Consider the following 23,777-nt stretch of genomic DNA (forward strand, 5'->3'; position numbering starts at 1 on the left):
CAACCTGGGGGAGGTGCATGACATGCTGCCCCCCCAACATGCCAGCCCCCCAGGATACTCACCAAGGTGTAACGGAGTCTCATGTAATGCTCAGCAGCAGGTGAGGCCTTTTGAGGCTTCTCCTGCTGTTTTAAACAATACTTCCTGACTAAGGCTTCTCACCTGCTGCTAAGCACTGCATGGAGCCTTACCTGCCCCTGGAACGTTTTGGACGGGCAGGCAGGGCACCGCAGCAGGGAGAAGCGGCAGTGTGGCAAGTGCGCGGCAAGCACAGCGCCCGGGGCATTTGCCCTCCCTGCCCTGCGCCAGGTCCTCCACTGGCACCTGGGGACTGAATCATTGCTTCTCAATCTGCTTCCCTAAAAGCGAGCAGGAAGCTGATCAGAGTGGATCTGACCAGAATGGGTTGAAGGGAGGCAGTGGTAGCAGATGTGGGGTTAAAGGCATCCTGTGTCCGTTTGCTTCAGCTCACTGCTTGATGCAAGTCACACTGTTTGGATCATCCCAGAGCTGGTCCTGGGTTAAGGGACAAAGCCTAAGCCTTGGAGGAAAGGAAAGGCTAAAGGCACTCAGCATATTGAGCCGAGAGAAAAGAGGATTTTTGCAGGGTAGGATTAGATTGATAGTTTAGAAATATTTAAAAGGATTTCTGAAAGAGGAAGGGAAATGGTTATTTACTCTGGGAACAGCAGCTGCTGCTGCAAAGTGCCAGGAGGTCAACCGTGGTTAAAGATGAGGAAAAACTTCAGTGATGACATAAACGTCCTAGGAAAACTGGACATTTCCAAGGAAAGGCTGGGCAAACCTGTCAGGCCACCAACAGCTCATCCTGTTTCAGATCAGCTGTCCTCTCCTGCCAACGGACTTCAGCTGTCCCTGCTGGTATCTGGGCCTTGAACGGTGATTGCTTTGAACAAACTTTTAATCTAGACCAGCAGATACGGACAGAAGGCTCCACAAGCAAATTTCTTGTCAGCAGGCAGATATTGGTGCAAGATGACCCTTGAGAGCTTTTTGCAAAGATAAAGTGCAAACATTTGAGCTTCTTTGAATGTTTATATAAAGGTGTGAGCATATTTGATGGGAGGGAGGAGGTTCAGCTATAGGGGTTATCATACTACCTGGACTGCTGGATTTAACCCAGATTTTTAACCACCTCACCCTTTGCCTATGTTGGCCAGTAACTGATTCAGATTCCCAACTTTTTTTTTTTAAGTTAAAAAATGAACAAGCTCTTGGCTGCTTTGGAAGCCAAGCTATGAGCTGCTAAAATGTGCAGGCAGCATTCATCTGAGAAAGGAGACTGTTCCTGCCCTCCTATGTGCTAATCAGTGTGGGAAGCCAGGACTAAACTTGACATACAAGTGAAACAGTAGTGTTGTGCTTTCATTCTTTCTCGTGTAACCCTTAGAGCAGGGGTACCCAAACCCCGGCCCTGGGGCCACTTGCGGCCCTCAAGGACTCCCAGTCTGGCCCGCAGGGGCCCCCAGTCTCCAATAAGCCTCTGGCCCTCCGGAGACTTGCTGGAGCCCACGCTGACCCGACACAACTGCTCTAAGCATGACAGCCAATTGTTCAACCTCTTGTGTGAGCTTTGGGACGAGGGCTCCCTCCACTGCTTGCTATTTACGTCTGTGATGCAGCAGTGGCAGAGAAGGAAAGGCTGACCTTGCTTTGTGCAAGGCCTTTTATAGGCCTCGAGTTATTGCAAGACCTTCATTCATTCATATAAGTTCCACCTCTAATATATTCATTTATGTAAATTTATTCAAATTTACATAAATGAATGTAAATTAATCATTTTTCCCCCAGCCCCCAACACAGTGTCAGAGAGATGATGTGGCCCTCTTGCCATAAAGTTTGGACACCCCTGCCTTAGAGGAAGTGTCTGATCTGTGACTGGGTACCGCAGCTGGCCCAGTACCTCCACATGCCTGAGGTTGCGTGCCCAATGCTGCCTCCCTTACCTGATTATGTGCCATTCTCTATTCCTTCCACTCTCCAATGTTCAGGACTCAGCTCAGCAGTTTCCTCCCCTCCACGTTCCATTGGTTCCTCATTCTCCTTTCTTAGAAGTCAGTGGCTTCCAGTTTATTATCTCAAAAATGTTTGTAGAGCAAAAATTGAGAGGACTCCTGAAACGGTGGCAAAACCTGTCATCTTCCCCTAAAGCTGCAGTCACTGACTTCTATGAAAGGAGTACTGGCACCAGATGGTGGGAAGCAATGAAATCCCCTGGAGCTTCCCCAACTGGGGTAGCCCCCAAGACAGCAGTTTATTGGTCCAATTAATAAAAACATGTTCTGCAGGTTACCAGTATTACATTCAGAAGATCAGTAAATGCCAGACTCCACTCATAATCTGCCTGGTTTTGTTTTCCTTCGGTTCCAACCCACCAGACTCTGCTTCTTATCTTCCAGATTCTATTCTTGCAAGCATTTCTCCAGGCTGCACCTTTAGCCTGCCAGATGTGACCCTTATATCACCTTTGGCTACACCCAAAAGGACCAATATTAGTGGATCCAAAAGTTGACCCTAGACACCTCAGCTTAACTCCATTTCTTCTCCCACATACTGAACGTAGTGGTCACTTCAGCAATTCCCTTGACCTGCTGAGTTGCTTCTGGAAGTCTGGGGAGGTCAGGAAGATTAGCATGATGGCTGGAGCAGCCAATTCCACAACCCCTTTCCTACATGCAGGAGCATTCAGAACATGAGAATTTCTCTGCCAGATCACACTAAGAGCACAATCCTGTGTGTCTGCTTGGAAGCTGGTCCTATTCTGTTCAGTGGGGCCTAAGGGCTGAATCCTATCCAATTTTCCATTGCCAGTGCAACTGTGCCAGTGGGGCATGCACTGCATCCTGTGGTGGCGAGGCAGTCATAGAGACCTCCTCAAGGTATGGGAACATTTGTTCCCTTACCTCAGGGCTGCATTGCAGCTGCACTGGTGCTGGAAAGTTGGATAGGATTGGGGTTTTTGTCTGTATAGAATTTTATCTTTAAAGTCCATCTAATGTAGATGTTTCTCATTGTTTACCATTGTGGCCAACGAAATGCCTTTGGGAGCCCACAAGCAGGACGTGAAGAAAATAGCCTTCCCACCCCAACCCCACTGTTTCCTTTCTGTCCCTGGAATTAAGTGACATACTGCTCCTGAACCTGGAGGTTCTATTTAGCTCTCTTGGCCAATAGTTGTGGCACACACATGCCCCCATTCAGACCAAAGGGGTTGACAGACAATTGACGCATTTAGCATTTATTGTTGCTTGTTTATTTTAACAGTTGTAAGTCTTTCAAGAAGGGGTTGGATAAAAATCAAAGCAAATCAATGAGTGGGACAGAAATGGCATTCCTGGGAGGCTGAGGTGCAGTATTGCCTGTGGCAGACTAAACCAGAGAGATGCAGCTGTGTGTCCTGAACCTTGTACTGCTTTCCACAAGGCAGTACTTGTATTCCTGTGGCTTGCTGCTCCGAATGACAAGTTCAGTGTGTGCTTGATCATGCAACATGAGTGGATGCATGTGGGAAGGGTAGTTTTCTTTACTGAGAACAAGGAGGGCCCATGAAATGTGGTGAAACCATACTGGGGTGTGTGTGTTCATCTCTGCCTTGTGGCTTTACTCTTCCTTGCAGCCTTTCATCCTATGCTGTTAAAGAAAAAAAGTCCATTGAAGGCCCAAAGAGTCTTCTTTCCCTGCTGCCCTCCAGTAACCCTGAGCGCAGTAGCACCCTCTCTAATCCATCTAATCTCTAAATTCTTCTTTCTTTCACGCTCTTCCATGTGCAGGTGCTGCCAAAACCCAATGGAGGACTACACCCGTCTGGGCTACTGTATTGTGGCTGGCAGCTTTGTGGCCTTCCAGTTCTTCTTCTCTGCTGTCAGCCCCCAGCTGTCCATCTCACTGAGCCCCAGCTATTCCACCCTATCCTCTGTCAAGAAGAGTGAATGGAATTCAAGGTACAGTTTGTGTGGTGGTGGGGGGTCTCTCTTTCTTGCCCAGTTTAATATAAGAACCTCCTGGGGGGGGGGTGGAAGACAGCCCCATGTATTTGTGTGAGAAAGAATGTGCATCCTGTACACACGAGTGTTGTCATTCTCCATGTGCTCCTTTCTAGGTGTGTGTCTACCCTCCATGCAGTGATAGTTGGCCTCTTCTGCCTCTACATTCTCTGGTTTGATGATGCTGTGAATGCCAACCCTATCTGGTAAGAAGGAAAATGGCCTGGTTGTTCAGTCACACACCTCTTGGAGGTGCCTTTGTCAAGCCAGGCTATAGTCATGGTTGAGTCTTTCCCACTGGTTCCTGTGCAAGTGGGAGAGCAGATGCTGGAGAGCTTGCAGGGTCACAATGCTGGGAAGCCATGGTTTTGTTCTGGGAAAGAATGGCCCCTTGTTTTCCTTGGGGCTTAGGACTGAGAGAGGCAGGGAGCTCCTGGCAGAAACATCAGGGCCAGGGTTGGCACTGGACCTAAAGAGGTGCTTATGCTGCTACTCGGGACGGGCACGCACACACACCCTGCCTGCACAGGGAACAAGGAGGAAAAAGCAGAGAGCCAAGACTTCCAACACTCAAGTTTAGAATCCCCATATTTTATTTTTCAAATTTTCATATGGCCCTTCCTCCAAGGAGCTCAGGGCTGTATACATAGTTCCTCCCCTCCTTTTGTCCTCACAACAGCCCTGTGAGGTAGGTGAGGCTGAGAGATAGTGACTGACTCAAGGTCACCTGGGGATCTTCCAGGGCTACGTCTCAGTTCCTGAACCATGACACCATCCTGGCTGTTCATCTGTTTACCTATCTGGGGATTAATATGCCACCTTTCCCCATCCTAAGAAGCCCTCAAGGTGGTTCACGTTCTGTTAAAAGATAATAATAATAATAATACAGGTATTTATATACCGCCTTTCTTGGTCTTTATTCAAGACTTTATTCAAGGCGGTTTACATAGGCAGGCTAATTTAAATCCCCGTAGGGATTTTTACAATTGAAAGAAGGCTCTATCTTTCAAGAGCCACAACAATTCAGATGTTTCATTCTGATCTGGCCTCCATCCTGGCCTCCATCCTCCCATGCTCAGAGCAGATGGAATAGCTCGGCTCAGTTTGTCAGCTGCTTCAAGGTCCTGCTACAAGGCCCTGGCATCCATGGTCTTGAAATCCACAAATTCCATCAACTGTGGATACCTCCTTCCTGGCCTTCACACACCCTGTCCATATCTCTGCCTTGTTTTGGATCTTATGCTGGCAAGGGTTTTGCCAGCGCTTGGGGTATGTCAACATGGAATTGTGCTGATGGTGAAATGAAGTTCCACCAGCATTGGAAGGTTGTGGTATAGCTGTCCACAGCATTTCACCAGGTTTTGAGGACTTGTGACATACCCTCTGCTGCTCAGAGTGATTGTTTTAAACCATAGGATTGCACTGGTAGTTAGATTAGTAGATTAATCTGCCTGTGGAAGAGGGACTGAAGTTCCAAGGCAAAATATCTTCTTTTCCCGCAGAAGGTCCCAGGTTCAGCTCTTGTGCAGTCTTTTGGGGCCACAAGAGTGGATCAGAGAGACTCTGTCTCTGCATTGCCAAATGGTGCCTCCTGCATGGGGCAGAGAATGAGCAACTCATGAAGAAGGATGGATTTGTCTCTCAGGCCCCCACCACTGATCATTTTTCTGCCATTTTATTTTCATCCTCGTAGGGGAGATCCTCGTCTGGTCAAACTGAATGTAGCTATCACCTCTGGCTACCTGCTGTATGGTAAGTAGCGCAACCTCCTCAGTTCCCAGTGCAGCCTAGAGAGCCCAAAGCAACCTCTTGGGACTGCTGCCAGTAAAACAGTTGGCCAAGGAGGGTTCTTCCCCCTGCCGTTACTACAGGTGTTCAGTCATCTCTGTGATTCAATATCCTCACTACTTGTAAATATCACTGGGAACATCTCCTGCACAAGCTCATCTGAATAGAAAAGGCTAAAAAAAATCCACCGTCCCAGTGGATTGTGTCCAAATGAATCAAACACACGATATACTAGATCAGGAGTTAGCAGCTGCCTCTACTTCCCCTATCATGGACAGTCATGCTTCTCAGAAGGGAGCCTTGTAAAGCCTGCTGCCTACATACAAAAACCAGGCATGCTGTCACTTGTGAAGGAGAGCAAGGTGTCTGCTTTATTCTGCTGTGAGTATAGATACAGGTATGTGCCACTTAATGATGGAGATACACTCTGCAGACCCCTTAGTTAGGCATATCCATTGTTACCCAAACAACTGCTAACAGCAGCCAGGTTGCTCCCCAGAATGCTTTGCAGCAGCCTTGTTACACCCTAGAATGCCTTGTAGGGCTGGGAAACTAGGAGGAAGATGACTAGCTGGAGAAAGCATGCACAAAAAGTGCACAAAGCACCAGTTAGCCTGTTGAACTAGGAAGGAAGCAAGCCCGGTGAGTTTGACAGGACCACTATTGTATATGTGGTTGATTGTTCCCCGGAATGTTGCTAAGTGGCAGCATACCTGTATTGGGAAGCAAACTGCATGGACAAGAGAGCACATGTTGCCCATTTGCATTTCATGCCAGGAGCATGTAGCCTCTCTTCCAGCCTTGGGCAAGTCCCTTCCAGCTTAGTTTCCCATCTTATAAATGTGTACAACAAATAACCCACATTTCATTAGTAGGTTAAACCAAAAAAATGTCACAAATTAGGTGGGCAACATAAATAACAAGTGGAAACCCATGAAAATTCAGTCAGATAATCTGAATCAGTCCCTCTTTCCAACGCATACTTTCCACTGTCGCAACCACATCATTCAGATACTCTGACTCACATACTTACTCACACACTCACTTGCCTTCGCACCCTACTCCTGGTACTCCTTTTTGCACTCCCAGGAATGAAGAGGAAGCTGCACTATTTGGCAAGAGGTAAGATCATTCTGAGAGCACACCTTTGGCCTTTGAGTTAGGGAAAGAACAGGAGCAATCCAGTCTCTTCTTTCAACTCTCATCTGCCAAAGCTAAAGGGTCTGTTAAAGCACCTCTCTTGTTTCTTCCTGGTTGTTGTGGGTATACATGGTTTAAGGTTGCATGGGTGAGAGCATGGGGGGAATTAAGAGGGCATGTGCATGTGCACATGTGGTGGGGACATCTCTTCAGACAAACATGGGACAGATCTAATGAGTACCGTAACTTCTGAACAGGGTCCCTCCTTTCATTTTTATTGACTGAAAACATGGAAAGAGGGAGTGGATGAGCACTCTTTGCCCTCAGTGCTCATCTGCTTCCACCCCTCACCATTCTCAGCTGCTGAGAACAGAAAGGGAGTGCAAAAGGGGTCTCTTTTTCCTTAGCAAGACTAAGGGGAGGGACCATCCATCTTCCCCCAGAGTCAATAGAGCAACTCATTCATTGAGCAAGTTGCTCTGCCCTCATCTCCTCTCACCCTCTGCAGCCCCCAGGCTGCCAGCCGCCTTCCTTGCAGAATCCCTTCTACAGATGCAGAGGGCAGAAGAAGGCAGCAACATTCTTAATACAGCCTGCCACTTCACCACTGTTCCACATAAAGGGGAGTATGCTGGAGAGGTCCAGGAGCTGACCAAGTGAATCCTTAATGGGCTTGGGGGATCTCAGCCAGTGCCCAACCTGGCTGACTTCTGATACTTTCCATGGCTGAGTAAAGGTGAAATATGGCAGTGAGCATCAGAGTATATGGAGGAAAGGGTCTGGGAACTGTGCTGAATGAAGGCATTTCACTCACTGTGGTGACACATAACCTCATTCTGGTCTGGGGCAATGCTGGGTTGCCCACCAGATTTCATTGTCTGTGACAGAATTTCCAGGTCTCCTCAGCAGAAAGGGGTGTGTGTGTGTGTGTGGACTATTTTGTATGTGGAATGGGATGTGTGTATGCAGAAAACTTGTGTATGTAGTGTACATGTGTCTGTAAACATGGCTATACAGTACTATACTGTTGGACACTGCTGAGTGTGTGTTAGTGTCTTGACAGCCAATGCCCTGTCCCGTCCGCCCACCTTACTCCAGATCCTTTAGATTGACATAGCTTAGCAGGAGAAGGCTTTTCTTATCACAGACTATCTCAGTAATAGGGAAATATTCAACTGTTCTATTTTGACATGTAAGGCAGCTGTTAAAGAGGAGCAGGAGCACAGGGAAAAAACAAACTGCATTTGTTTGTGTTCCGCCTTGGGGCTTTGCTTGAACCCTGTTTCCTGCTTGCACAGCTCCTCGTAAAGCCTCATTGTGTATGTGTGTTGTGTTCTGAATTCTAGATCTGCTGCTGCTAGTGCGCTACTGGAGGACAATGGGAGATTCCCTTTTCGTTTGCCACCACTTGGCGGCACTATACGCTTATGGATACGTATTGGTTAGTCCTTTAGCTGTTGCTGCTGCAGAAAGACTCTTTTTTTCCTCTCCATTCTTTAAAAAAAGAAAACAAAAACTATAATTCCACGCTTCACCAAATTCTCTGCTTCACTCTGCTATTACCTCTGCAGCTGCCAGTTCAAGATCAGTTGGTCCCCCTCCCCCAAACACACAAACTGCAGCTTTCCAAAATAAAAAGAAAACAAGGTCTGAAATTTGGGCCTGGGGAATAAAGAACACCAACTCAGTGATCAAGACTGAGGCTTTTAAATCTCCCCACTTCTCTCTCTCTCTCTCTCTCTCTCTCTCTCTCTCTCTCTCTCTCTCTCTCTCACACACACACACACACACACACACACACACACACACACACACACACACACACACACGTCTGGAGGCTGAGAAATGTAATTTATCAATTGCATGTGAATTCCTCGTTCACTTTTAACTTTTGTACTCTAGGAGCTTAAAAAAAAGCATCTTGCAAGAACCTAAAAGGGTTTATATGGTGTACAAAAATAAAACATGAAAGGCAACCTTTGCCTGAAACGTCACAGTCTTGAAAAAAGAAGAAACACTAGGAAGTGGGAAGGGAATGGGATAAGGAAATGGAAGAAAGATGCACAGCCTTGGCGTGTCATATTAAAAGGAGGGCAGCCTTGATAGGAACGTGATGGTAGAAGTTCTGCAGCTGGGTTTAACCATGTCTTTTCTGTGATCTAGGGAAGATCGCTAAGTTCTTTGGTTTTCCCCTCTAGTTTCTTCTCCCTCTCCCCACACTTACCTCTGTGTTACCTCCTAATGCAGAGGTTACTGATTCTTATTGAAGCTGAATCCATTTATCATTCTGGAGTCTAGTTTGACTAAGGATGTTGAGTCTGGGAAACCTGTTTTCAAATCCCTGCTGAACCATGCATTCATAAGGCAGCCCTGGGGAAATAACCTTTTTCTCAGCCTCAGTTCCTCATCTGTAAAATGGGCATAATAATACTCTACATTTAGGTATGTTTGGGCTTTGATATGGAAATGTTGCCACATCACTCCAAGCCTTCAGGGCAAGTTGTCCTTTTATTCTGTGCACATTTTCTCGGGACCAAGTTGCACTGAACTTGACAGGATTTGCTCCTGTGTACTTGTCCATAAGAGTGAGCTGCATGACTGCAGTCATATACTGTCATAAAATGTATGGAATGTAAGGTCCATTGAACTGAGTGGGACTTCACTGAGTAAGCAGAGCTCTTGTTCCTAGTAAATGGGCCTGAAGGGCAGATCCCTATTCCCCTTCTCTTGACATTTGACCCTTTTACTATCTCCCCAACCCACTTTGGAGGAGCCCGCCTTTGCCCTGTGCTGATTTCCTCACGCTTTCTGGTCTTTTTCTTTCCTGCAGCTATTAACCTTTGCATCCCCTGTGGTTACTCTTCTATGCACAGACACAGCCCAGCCTGCTTCCTTATAATATCTGGGTCAGTCCTCCTGCTATGGATGTCCCAAAAATACTTCATTCTTTTTAGTGGGACTTACACAGAAGAAGGTCAGAAGGTCTCACTGGATTGTGTCTGTCTTCTGAAAAGTCTCCTATTAGGCATTTACAAGGTATTGGGGGCTAGATGAACCTTTTGTCCGTCCCCACACACAAAGCTGCTCTGAGGTCTCGGCTGATGGGTAGGCCCAAGATCGGGAATATAAAATAGGCAGAGGTGTTTGAAAATGGTGTTTGTTTTACTCAGAAGTAAGACTTGGGCTGTAATCCTATCTTAATCAGAAACTCATTATCTTACAAAAATAGGTCAAAAGTAGTTTTTAAAAAAGGAGTATCATTCGGTAGACTAGCTTCTGTTGGTGTAGAATATGCAGGTCTTTGAGTTATACAAGATTGTTCGCTGGGCAAAAGGGAAAAGGCTTTCAGCTATGTGTGTATCATTTTTCCTGTGTTTTAAAACTTTTGGTTCTTGTCTCCCAAATATAGCACAGGCTGACCTTTTCCTTCTGATGTTGTCTTAACATTTTGAAAATTGCCAGCCTGCCCCTTGCATAATTTTCTTTTCTCTAAATATAGCCAGCCCCTTCTGGTTCTCCTCACAAAACGTACCATATAGGTCCTCTGCATTTTTATTTTTATATAGAAATTATATATATGCAGTTTCTCTGATGATCAGAATTATCATCAGAACATCAGAACATGTGATCAGAACACAGAACATGGGCTTATCTATGCTCAGTTGATCAGACCTCTTGCTTCTCAAACACTAGAAATGAAACTCTGATAACAGCTTAAAATGACCTGGTTCATTTGTGTCACACACAAGTGTGTTTGTTTAGCAATACCTTGTGACATAGCTTGTGGGTCAGTAGTCACAAAATGTTTTTGCATTTCAAACACATAATATGTTGAATGTATGTGTAATTTGCTCCCAACCAATGAGCTCAGCAGCTAGATCTGTTCTTGCAGTTGACCCCGTGGAAGACTCTGCCTTGGGTCATTGCAATAGTCTGTAACCACTGGTCAGTCTGTTTTTTTATGTGACACAAAAAACCAAAATAGTTTTGGGAACACTAAGTCACCCGTTTCTCAGGAGTGACTAAGGGCACAATCCTAACCCCTTGTCGGTGCCTTCCAGCGCTGACATAAGGGCAATGCAGCTCTGATGTAAGGGAACAAACATTCCCTTACTTTGAGGAGATCTCCGTGAGTGCCACTCGGCTGCAGGATGCAGCACACGTCGCATTGGCACTGCTATAAGGGGTTAGGATTGCATCCTAAAAAGCTATATCCATCATAAGTTTTGTTCACCATATAGTGAACAAAAAGCTAGCTTCATTTTGCCTAGTGAAGAGTTTTATGCAGCTTGGTTTGCATTTTTTCTACACTAGTAGACCTCACTCTGCCTATTGAATATGTATTATATTGCAGGACCAAGACTATCTTGCCCCATTTTTCAGCTAGTACAGCTAGTACATATAGTGTTTTGAAAAGTGTTATACAGGAAGGAAGAAAAGCAACAGGCTGGCATAAGGAAAAACTAACCCAGTTCACTTCCGACACATCTTCAAACCTGGAAGTCCACATTGAGTTGCAAAAACAGGAGAGTGTAATCACGTGAAGGAATTTAACAACAAACTTAAGATTCAGATTAGCAGAAATAATATGTAATTTCTTCAAAGAAAGAAATAAAATTTCATGATCCCAGAAGAGAAGGAAGAAAGCGCTCAACTGGAACTGCAATATAAGGGCAAGAATAGTCTGAGAGGAGCCATCAAGGATGGAAGTAATGCAGACTGCGATGCGGAGACCTGGGCACCTCCTTGGTCAGTGAACAGCCCCCTCCCTATTCTACACTATCCAAAGGATGCTTAAAAGGGTGGACTGTCCTTCCTTAAAATTATGACAACACTTGTTTGCTTTGTCAAGATAAAACAGTATCTCTGGGTGAATTTGCATGGGAGAGATATATGCAGACAGATTTGAATGTGTTTTCTTCCTTCCAGAGTGTCCAGATGGACTTCAGTCATCAACAAAATTAAGACTAAATTGTAACCTTGGGGTGAATTTTGTGTGAAAAAGATTTCCCCAATGAAATGTATCATCTCATTTTGGTCAGTATTGAGGAGTGGGTGGGTATGTGCTTTGTGAAATGGTATTCAGTGAGAGCCTTGCTCTGGCTTAGCTATGTAGCTCACTCTGATTTGGATCCATGAAGATGCATAAGAACATAAGAACAACCCCACTGGATCAGGCCATAGGCCCATCTAGTCCAGCTTTCTGTATCTCACAGTGGCCCAGCAAATGCCCCAGGGAGCACACCAGATAACAAGAGACCTGCTTCCTGGTGCCCTCCCTTGCGTCTGGCATTCTGACAGCCCATTTCTAAAATCAGGAGGTAGCGCATACACATCATGGCTTGTAACCCATAATGGATTTTTCCTCCAGAAACTTGTCCAATCCTCTTTTAAAGGCGTCCAGGCCAGACGCCATCACCACATCCTGCGGCAAGGAGTTCCACAGACCAACCACACGCTGAGTAAAGAAATATTTTCTCTGTCCTAACCCTCCCAACTCTCAATTTTAGTGGATGTCTCCTGGTTCTGGTGTTATTTGAGAGTGTAAAGAGCATCTCTCTATTCACTCTGTCCTTCCCATACATAATTTTGTATGTCTCAATCATGTCCCCCCTCAGGCATCTCTCTTCTAGGCTGAAGAGGCCTAAACGCCGTAGCCTTTCCTCATAAGGAAGGTACCCCAGCCCAGTAATCATCTTAGTCGCTCTCTTTTGCACCTTTTCCATTTCCACTATGTCCTTTTTGAGATGTAGTGACCAGAACTGGACACAATACTCCAGGTGTGGCCTTACCATCGATTTGTACAACGGCATTATAATATTAGCCGTTTTGTTCTCAATACCTTTTCTAATGATCCCAAGCATAGACTTGGCCTTCTTCACTGCCCGCCGCACATTGGGTCGACACTTTAATCGAGCTGTCCACCACCACCCCAAGATCTCTCTCCTGATCTGTCACAGACAGCAAATGCATGGCAACTGCATGATGTTATATCATCATGGTGATTGGATCCCTGATCAGCCTATATTTTAAAAATTAATGGTGTCAGAGCTGAAGGTCAAGGAAAGAACTTGAAGCAACTGTGCACATAGAAATTTAAGCATCTGGTGAAACCATCTTCCCCCTCCCCCTATTTGAATATTGCCATGGATAAAATTTGGTGCATCAGTAAAGGAAATCAACAACGAAGCTTCTTTGTTTGGCACAGACCTAGAGGGCCCTGCAACATGGGGGGTCAGCAACATGATTTTGAAAGTTTTGGAATGGAAGAGGCCTACTTCAAAACTGAGCGGCGGCAGCGGGTCTGGCTGTGTTAGTGCTTTGCTGTGTTGCTATCTAACACCTTTCTGCTTTGCTTTCTTGGGGGAGAAGGAAAGGTTGGGGTTCTCTACTTTGTGTCTTGGAGATACTTGAATCTTCTACTGCTACAGCAAGCAAGACTTGTGGCGCTGTCTTAGGAGTACTAAACTAGCAACTCAGGGTTTCTGTTTCTGTCTTCATAGAGTCGGGGAGTGCTGCCTTACTTTGCCAATGTGCGCCTTCTCTCAGAGCTCTCCACGCCCTTTGTGAACCTGCGGTGAGTTGCCTGATGGGACAGGGATTTATGGGTACTGAAACTTGTGTCAGCCAGTTGTCATAAGAGCATAAGAACAGCCCCACTGGATCAGGCCATAGGCCCATCTAGTCCAGCTTCCTGTATCTCACAGCGGCCCACCAAATGCCCCAGGGAGCACACCAGATAACAAGAGACCTCATCCTGGTGCCCTCCCTTGCATCTGGCCTTCTGACATAGTCCATTTCTAAAATCAGGAGGTTGCACATACACATCATGGCTTGTAACCCGTAATGGATTGTTCCTCCAGAAACTTGTCCAATCCCCTTTTAAAGGCATTCAGGCCAGATGCCATCACCACATCCTGCGGCAAGGAGTTCCACAGACTGATCACACGCTGAGTAAAGAAATATTTTCTTTTGTCTGTCCTAACCCTCCCAACACTCAATTTTAGTGGATGTCTCCTGGTCCTGGTGTTATGTGAGAGTGCAAAGAGCATCTCTCTATTCACTCTATCCTTCCTGTGCATAATTTTGTAAGTCTCAATCATGTCCCCCCTCAGGCGTCTCTTTTCTAGGCTGAAGAGGCCCAAACACCGCAGTCTTTCCTCATAAGGAAGGTACCCCAGCCCAGTAATCATCTTAGTCGCTCTCTTTTGCACCTTTTCCATTTCCACTATGTCCTTTTTGAGATGTGGCGACCAGAACTGGACGCAGTACTCCAGGTGTGGCCTTACCATCGATTTGTACAACGACATTATATTAGCCGTTTTGTTCTCAATACCTTTTCTAATGATCCCAAGCATAGAATTGGCCTTCTTAACTGTCGCCGCACATTGGGTTGACACTTTAATTGAGCTGTCCACCACCACCCTAAGATCTCTCTCCTGATCTGTTACAGGCAGCTCAGAACCCATTAGCCTATATGTGAAGTTTTGATTTTTTGCCCCAATGTGCATGACTTTACACTTACTTACATTGAAATGCATCTGCCATTTTGCTGCCCATTTTGGAGAAATCCTTCTGGAGCTCCTCACAATCACGTCTGGTCTTCACCACTTGGAAAAGTTTGGTGTCGTCTGCAGACTTAGCCACCTCACTGCTCACTGTCTCCAGGTCATTTATGAAGAGGTTGAAGAGCACCGGTTCCAGGACAGATCCTTGGGGCACATCGCTTTTCACCTTTCTCCATTGTGAAAATTGCCCATTGACACCCAAACTCTGTTTCCTGGTCTTCAACCAGGTCTCAATCCAGGAGAGGACCTGCCCTCTAATTCCCTGACTGTGGGGTTTTTTCAGTAGCCTTTGGTGAGGGACCGTGTCGAACGCCTTCTGAAAGTTCAGATATATAACGTCCACGGGTTCTCTCGCATCCACATGCCTGTTGACCTTTTCAAAGAATTCTATAAGGTTTGTGAGGCAAGACTTACCCTTACAGAAGCCATGCTGATTCTCCCTCAGCAAGGCCTGTTTGTCTATGTGTTTTGAGATTCTATCTTTGATGAGGCATTCCACCATCTTACCCGGTCCCAATATCCATGTTGCAGGGAGGGACATACCGGATGCAGTCTTCCATAACCTTTCTCTCTCACCATGGGAGCCTCAGGACTCCCTTCAAGCACCACTATTTTAAGCACTTTTTACTTTCAGGTAGTTACAATTGAAGAAGTGTCATTATGTATCCCGTTCTGCCTCCATGTGATCAGAACTTTATTCAAACCTAACCAGGAGAACTTGGTGGGAAAAGGGTCATGTCACTCTCCATGGGGTGGGGAGTAGAATATGGCTGATTTTAATGTTTCCATTTGTTCCTGAATGCTTGGGCCCTCATGTCATGTTTGGTCTCATGTGGTAGATGAAGGACTCTCCTGGTAATGCCTCATCTTACCCCACCCGCTTGTTGGGGTAAGATACATGACTCTACTCCTTTTGCGTTGTCTCAGGTGGTTCCTGGATGCAGCAGGCTGGTCCCGCTCTTCCTGGCTTGTCTTGGCTAATGGCCTGGCCATGACAGTGGTGTTCTTTGTGGTGCGCATAGCTGTCATCCCCAGCTATTATGCCCGCGTGTTTGCCTCCTATGGAACCCCTGAATATGAGCGCCTTGGACTGGGTGTGCAGCTGGCTTGGATTGGACCCAGCCTCGCATTGGAAGTGCTCAACATGGTCTGGATGTATCGCATTACCCGTGGATTCTACCGAGCCCTCTGTCGGTCCAAGGCACACAAGAACGCATGAGGGGGAGAGTCAAGTGGGTGGCGGTATGTTGCCATGGACACAGAGGCTGATGTCCTGCAGGGTGAGGCTGGGAAAGCCCTTCTAATTCCCTTAGAAGCCAGTAGCCATAGGAACAGCTCTTGGCCACCCCTTTGATCCAAGTAGACAACCTGAGATCCAAACAGCTGGGATACTTGGTTTTCTGTTCCATCTGCCATCCTGAACGGAATCAGCAAGTGGATGCTGCCCATGTTCTGTTCATGAACTCTGAGGGATATGATTGCAGACGTTTAAAGGGGGATATGTACCTAGCATGGGAATATCCTTGGCACGTGCTTGGGAAATACAAGAGCAGCAGTTGCTGGGCTAAGCTATGGTTGTCTGGAGGTTTAGAGCAAGGAGAATGGGACTCAGTGTGGCTAGGTTGGTGACACACTTGGCTGGAGCTGTGCTAGACAGGACCAAGCTTCAGTTGGAATGGAGGGCATGAAGATAGGCAGAGGGGACTAGTTTTATGGGAGGGAACACCTTGGAGGAAGGGGAGTGGGACATGGAAGCTATGTTTCCTTAGTTGTCATTTTGCAAAAGGACATTTGGGTTGTATTAAGGCATGTGTTGGAGTATGAAAGGGGTGGGTGTGCCTGGGATCCGCAAAGAAGGAAACTGTTCAGTGATGCATTGCAAATGAAGAATCATCAGGACCTGTGAATGTGTTGTGGCAGGATTCTTGGGACTACAAAGGCAAAAATAAATATTTTGAGACAGGGAAGGGGGTTTGGATTTAGTGGGTGGTGCTGCAACAAACCCTGCCCGCTTCTCAGTCCTGATCCGCCCCTATCACTGCTCCATCCCCCGCCTCCATCCCACCCCCTATGTGTACTCAACTGAGATCAGTGGGTGTCCAGTATTTGAAGTAACTGGCCCCAGCTGTATCCTTCACACTCTGTGTGCTGCTGAATATGTGCCATTTTTTTTAGCAGAGATTAAGGCTCTAGGCTGAGTTACATGAGTTTCTCTAGGTGAGAAACTGTGCCATTCATTCTTACAAAGACATTCCCACATGATGCAGCTCTGGGAACAAACACTGGTTGGTTTCCGTGCAATAATTTCATGTTGTCTCTTTCACCATGTGGATCTGCTTTCATAAGGAGGAACCCCCAGAGTGACACTGGATTTTCCACCTTTTGACACTTCCATATAAAGGTTCACCCAAGGAGTCACATTTCAGAAAAGTTTTTAGCATGCTTCTTGCCAGGTTCTCTGCACTGGCACTACATTTCTTCCTTTTATCCCCTCAACTACTGCCCCAATTCTAATCCTTCCCCTGGCCTCCATTGCCTGCCACCTCATTCCACCAAGCCAGTAGATATTCCCTTGGGAGGTGTCGGGGGTCTCTGAATTATGAGTCAGAGAGAAGAAAGATAGCGATTTCATTTAATCCCTTGCCTCTCTAAGGGATTATAGCACAGCATCAAAATGTGGTTATAGTTCCATGCTGTGATATATGCTTTTCCCCTGTTATTCTGCAGCCCTTACTTTGCATGGGTACAAATATCATGTGACAAGGTTTGCTACAAGTGCCATTCAGCACAGAGAGTTGGGCTGATGTCTAAATTTGTTTTACTATATTTGGATAATTTCAGCCATGCAATGTGCAAAGTGTTTTGCATCCTTTATCTTGGTTGTCCTCATGAGAACCCAGTGAGAGAAGTCACTATTCCCATTTTGCAGGTCACTATCCCCATTTTGCTGATGGCAAAACTGAGGCAAAGACAGAGATTATAAGGCTGCTGATGAATAATCAACTGAGCAAGGATTTATGGATGCATATGGTCCAAGTTCAATTATAGCCCCAGGTCAATACCAGCTCCCACTATGACTTTTGTGATATCAGCTTGTCTTGTTGTTTGGGGCAATGTATCTCTCCCCAACATACTGATTCTTTTCAAGTGACCAAGACCTTTAACTGTTCATTCTAAAACAAATTCTAACTTGGGCAACAAATGACCAAAGAGAGAATGATTTAATTATTTTAGTCCATAATATACCCAGAGTGCAAGCCTCATTGAAATGGAGCTATCAATTTCACTAGGGTTTGCACAGGAGAACTTATTGGTGGATTGTGCCCTAAAGGTTGCTCCAGACCATTTGAACTGACATCAGGTGCTAAATGTCTTAGAACGGAGCACATGTGAATGAGAATTATACATGGCAGATTTATTAAGTTCTTGTAAAACAATCTGGCTGCTGGTAGAATAAGCTATAATTTTAGGAGAAGGTGATAAGAGCTTTATTCCTAAATCTGTGCCTTAAAAGGCTTTGCCATTTCACTCATGAACTAGAGACCCGAAAAGTGCCCTCAGTTTGTTAGATGGGTGCCCTTGGCTGCAGCCACCACTCTGCTTTCAATGAAGCAGTGAAAATTCTTATTTTTCTCTGCCATTTAGAATGGTTTGAATGTCACCTATGCAGTGTTTGTGATTTTCTAATCTCCGTTTATTAACAACTGGAACCAGTGTTAAAAAATAAAATCTAATTTATTAAATTTTTGTCTTCTCTTCATTCTTCCTTTGTGCATTTCTCTGTGGAGTGTTGTTTGGGGCTGTGCTTATTTCAGACTGTTCTGCGGATGGACATGTGGTTAACAGTGCACTGTATGTGGCAAGCTAGAGATTTCTAGCTGAAGGCTTCTTCCTTTGGGGCTTCACTGCTTTTTGCTTGTACTTTCCCAAACATGCACACCTGTTGTAATCAGCCAGGAACAGGCATTGGAAATGTGAAGGGGGAGCCGAAGTGATCTCAAGACAAAAATGGCCAGAACCCAAGAGGAAAGATGTGCTGTTGCTAATATAGCAGTCAGATAATATATAGCCTAGCCCAGTCCTGTCCTCCTAGCCCCACCTGCCCCTCTCCACAGAACTACTTCTGTGCAGCAGTAAGTTAATGGCAAAGTGATTGTATATATTTGGAGGATAAGAAATTGGTTGTCTGTTGTAATAATGTACTAGATTTCAAAAATATCTCTAAACAGGCCCCATCCTGCCCTTCTGCCCGGTTAGAAATCTCTAGACCTTGGAAGCAATTTCTGCAGCTGCTTCTACAACAATTGAGATGGGAGAAGGAGAGTGTAAATGAATTAGAAACTGTAGATGGCTGCAGCCTGTGTGGACTGAAGCAAATGGGAGCAAAATGAGCCACCCTTGAACCAAAATGGATTGTCAAAGCAAGATAATTTTTTCTTGCATAATATACCAAGTAGGTAAAGTGAGTGCTTTTGCTAGCTATTCTTTGTGTAAAATCATGCATGCTTTCAACTGACACAGCTTTTCAACCAGAAGCTCTATGTAACTTAATAATAAGCATTAATGTGGCACTTGTGGGGTTATCTCAGTAATCCTTAATACATTATCTAAGTAATCCTTGCAAAGGACAGTTTGCACTTTGGAGCAGTATTGGGTCCAGTTTTGATGTAACAGGAAAGCATGGTTCCCACTAAAAAATGAGCCTCAGAAGGCTATGCAGGAAGAGAGGGAACACTTTATTTTCAGGTTTTACTAAAGCACAGCTCAGTGTTGTGTATAAACTCAGGGAAGTGTGGTTGACTTCAGACCACAGTTTGGGAACAAACAGTTTAGAATCTAAAACCATAGTTTGATCCTGGTTTATTTCTTCTACGTATGGTTTGAACTCAACCACAGTTCTCAAAGTTTGTATGCCACATGAAACTTTGGTTTAGTAAAGAATGACAATAAGAGCTTCACCTCTTCTTATGGGAGAAGAATGAGGGGCACGTGTGCAAACCTGCCGCTCTCCCAGGCATGTTTTCATAGTAGGAAACTATGGTTTTCCTACTGCACCTGAACTGGACCAGAGACTATAAAGGAATAGTCACTTCCTCAAAGATCTGTCAGTGAGGGGAAAATGGCTGGTATCCTGGCAAGGTTTGAAGTGGTCTTCGCATTCAGGTGATATCACCTGAAGTGATATCACCTGAAACTATTCAGGTGATATTTTTCCCTCCTGGCTCCCCCCCCCCCACTGTCAGCTAGGTCAATGTTGCTATCAGAGGGAAAGCAGTGTCTGAACCTGCATACACTTTAAGTGCATTGATGTCTACACGAACAACACTTGAAAGCTATTTGTTTTCTTTGACCTACGGTATAGTTTTTTGGTTTTTCTAATATTTTGCTAATTGCTGTTAGTGAGAGGGCTTCAACTAGGGGGAGGAAAGAGAAACATATTTCTTCCAGTGAGCAGAGAGCATAAGAGAAGAAAATGACAGCCTAAGTGATCAGGAACAGAGTTTGATTGCCCATAATTGTCAAAAATAATGCAGAGAAGCAGCATCGTCTTTAGTGATCAGAGTTTGGAACTAGGATTAGGAAACCCAGAATTCAAATCCTCTTTTAGACATAAAGCTCACTGCCTAACCTACTTTACAGGGTTGTTGTAAAGATAAAATGTGGGGAGACCTAAGAGTGCCCTGAGCTCCCCAGAAAAAGTGCGAGATTTTAAAAATTTGATTTAAATTAAACACCCTCATCAGCAACCAAGGCCAGTTGTCTTATTTCCTCATTACCCACCAGATGCCTTGTTGGAGGGATCCAACTTTCTTGTGTACTTTGTCAAGCCCACAAAGCAGCTTGGAGAGGAATTCTCTCTCTCTCTCTCTCCATATCATGCCTGTGCCTTCAAGGCACCATTCAAACAGGCCTAGGCTACTCAGGGCTGAAAAAGCACCCAGAAGAACTGTAACACGTCTAATAATGTATTTGATAAAGCACAGAGATCCTGAGACTTTTTGCCTTAGAGAGGAGATGGATAAACCTTGAACACACAGAGGCGCAAGAGAAGGAGCCGAGCAGAGGCCACTATTCAGGGGCAATTTGTTCCCAAGTGAATCAATGTAACTCACTGCACTAAGATTGTCTTGTGCCCACATGAAAAGGAGATGTTTGGCAAGTGGGATTGTCTTCCAAAGTACTGGAAAGCTTGAGGAAATTCTCTGTTCAAGGGCAGCAGCCCATAGAAGTAGGGGGAGAAAGGTTCTGTACAACCCTGGGGTCTCTCACACTCACATACACAGAGTAGTGAGCTGAACATATCTTTCAAAAACAGCTGGGGAATGGAGGTGCTCACAGCCCAGTCACTTGGCATTGCAACCTGTCTGTCCCTCATCCATGGGCAAGATTTGCATCCTGATTCACACTTCTGCTGCCACCCATGGTGGTGCATAGAAATAGAGTACTAGTGACCCAAGTATTTTCATGAGGCAAGTGGGAATTCTGGCTTCCAGGGTAGCCCTGTGGGTTTCCTTTGCTTGCACTGGAAATCCCACAACCATGACTTCACTCCTAATTCATCCCCACCTCTGAGCCATGGATGCCACTTTGTTTGAAGCACAGGCATCAGCCATACCTCTGCCAAGTGGGATGCTGCGGTAGCGGCCCAGTAGCAGTCTTGTTCACTGTCCTAGAAAGGAGCACACACATGAAAAGACTATGTTTATCAAGCCAGTGCAGGGCTGACGTCAGCCCAACCACCAGGGTTCTATAAATGGAAATGCTCATTCTTAGTAAAGATACAGCATCCAGCAGAAAGGAGAGGCGGAACGCTCTGAGTCAGCCTCCATGCATCCCAGCCTCACATCATCAGTAAAAATTAAACTCCCAGCAGCTCCCACAGGAATTGATGGAGCTGTGTGTGCCAAGTGACAGTATGCTTTGAAGACTACTGGAGTTAACTATGTGGATGCCATGGAGTGTGGGCTGATACAAACCTTTTGGGACACAAGGTTCAGGTGGGCCTGAAAGGTCCATCTAGCACACTACTGGCTACCTTGTGTTACCAGGGATGCTTTTTAAACATGCGTAACATGTTTAAAATTAACACATGGGAGAAAATTAATTCATGTGCTGGGATTCTGCGTAGTGGCCGATTGCATTGCTATTTGGTTCAGTAGGGCAAGCAAGGCAAGCAAGGGTGAAAGATGCAACAGAACACATTTATTGTGGGGAGACTTCTTAATAATGGGAAAGGGGGAATCAAGTGCTTAATTAAGTTTGCCCACTCACGCACAGCTAACTAGACAGTATGATGGTTCCTGACAATTCACTTGCAGTAGAAATCCGATAGAGAGGAAAGGGGGAGGAGAAGGAAGGAAAAAGGGGGTGCCTAGCAGTCTGAACATGAAGGGGGGAAGGAAGGGGATGAAGGGGCATAGGGAAAATGTGTTTCCCAGAGAGACCTAGAGATAAGAAGGGTGGGGGATTTCAGGTGTAATATAGGAAGGAAAAGGGAGGAATGCTGCTTAGCTGGGAAAGGAGAGAGAAAAACTAGACTGAATTCATTCACATCCATCTCTCTCTCTCTCTCTCTCACACACAGAGAGGACTGGACATGAGACAGGCAATGAAAAATAGCAGGAAATTTGTGGGTCTATGGCAGGGGTCTCCAAACGTTTTGGCCAGAGGGCTGCATCAAATATCTGGCATGGTATGGAGGGCCGGAAAAAAAATTTAAATAAATAAATAAATAAGAGATGGAACTTAGATGAGTGAATAAATGAATGAATGGGCTCATTCATTCCACCTCTCTGGCCCTCAGAACAGTCTCCAGACACAATCAGAGCACAGTTCTAGTCGTGTTCAGTTGAGTGGGCCAGAGGCTTTCAGGGGACAAGAGGTTGGTCTCGGGCCAGAAAGAGGCTTGCTGTGGGCCGCATCTGGCCCCCGGGCTGGGGTTGGAGACCCATGGTCTATGGCAAGGCTGTGCCAACTACCATGGTTGCTGTTCCGTATCTTCTGAGCTGAGTATAATGCACTGCAGGAGCCTTGGGGTGAGGGTGCCAAGACCACGTGACTCCTGTAAGTAGGGTTCAGGGGCTGTGTAGCAAGCCCAAACACATGCAAGCCTTAACCAAAAGAGGGAAGCTGGGCAACAGTGCCAAAGCTGCTTTCCCAGAGGGAAGGGGCAGGTTGAAAGGTGGCCCACAAAGGTTGGCTGTCCAGCCCACACTGGCACAGTAGCTTCAGTTTCACTTGGGGAGATAGGAAGGGGAGATAGGAGAAGGGGAGTTACCAATCCTGGGTTCCAGCTGGCACAGTGGACCTTGGAATGAGGGTGGCTTATTGCAGCACCAGCATTTAATGCACATAGCCCAACATAGCATAGCAAGGCAGCCATAGCAAGCGTATCCTAGCAAGGCAGGACAAAGGTCAAAGGGCAACAAATGTCTGAACAACATTAACGAGTTGTTGGGTAAAGAACACAAGTGACCCAGGTTTCTATAGACTTTTTTAGAGTTTCTATAGAGTTCTGTGAGATTGTTTGTGAGGTAAACTCACCAAGGGACCACTCTTTGATGGCCTCCTTGAGTGGTGTTTTACACCTGGCCAAGGGTGTGGTGGCTAGTTCAGGAAGGCCCATTGGCTCATCAACCTGCCTCCTTGATTGAGTGTTGCCTGTTGAAAACCTGCCTGAACACAAGGACCTGTCTGGGGTTGATGAGGACAGTTAGAATTGGGGGGGGGGGGTCTTTCTGAGGTTTTGCTAAATCTTGTTTTTTCCCAGTGATATTTGAGGCCTGAGCAAATAGGGTGTGTGAGTGTGATTGCCTGTACTGCTTAAAATCATGGCCTTCCTCTTAGCCTATGGATCTGAGGCCTCAAATCATCAATTCAGGAAACGGTTATGTTACTGGCTTGGGTCGTACTTCTCTGGTAGACACCCAAAAAGACAAGCCATGCAACCCCTGAATGGCAGTGCCTCCCCAAACTCTCTGGCAGATATTTTTGCAGGCTCTGCCAATTGGAATCCTTTAACTAGCGATCCAGTTAGATATCTCCTATGCGCAAAGTATGTTCTGTGCTACTAAGAGAGCTTTGAAACTGTCTGTAGCACTTGCCAAGCCAGCCACGCAGACTGCCTGAAACGAAGCTGACATGAAGGGCACAATTGAATAATTGGTCATAATCCAGCTGAAGTTCAGTCACATGAATATGTTGTGTGCTTAGCTCCATCTAACCCAAAGTTTTGTTCTGTGCCACGCAAAAGGGTCTCCCAGTCATGTTAGTCTGG

The 23,777-nt window shown here is 45.8% G+C and overlaps 1 protein-coding gene across 2 annotated transcripts in view; it reads left to right on the plus strand.

Moving 5' to 3' along the window:
* The window catches only part of CNN1 (calponin 1), a 75,052-nt gene that overhangs the window by 7,098 nt on the left and 44,177 nt on the right, over nt 1-23,777 (plus strand). Inside the window, exons 2-5 of one of the 2 annotated variants that reach the window (XM_066616975.1) lie at nt 3,792-3,962; nt 4,121-4,210; nt 5,698-5,756; nt 13,436-13,509. In XM_066616975.1, coding sequence (XP_066473072.1) covers nt 3,808-3,962; nt 4,121-4,210; nt 5,698-5,756; nt 13,436-13,509 — 378 coding nt within the window. In that variant the 5' untranslated portion in view covers nt 3,792-3,807. Of the gene's footprint in view, nt 1-3,791; nt 3,963-4,120; nt 4,211-5,697; nt 5,757-8,285; nt 8,374-13,435; nt 13,510-23,777 lie in introns of those variants that run through there. The other variant, XM_066616977.1, reaches the window with a different exon arrangement.

Source organism: Tiliqua scincoides, chromosome 2 (assembly GCF_035046505.1).
Source record: "Tiliqua scincoides isolate rTilSci1 chromosome 2, rTilSci1.hap2, whole genome shotgun sequence".
Taxonomy (NCBI): Eukaryota; Metazoa; Chordata; class Lepidosauria; order Squamata; family Scincidae; genus Tiliqua; species Tiliqua scincoides.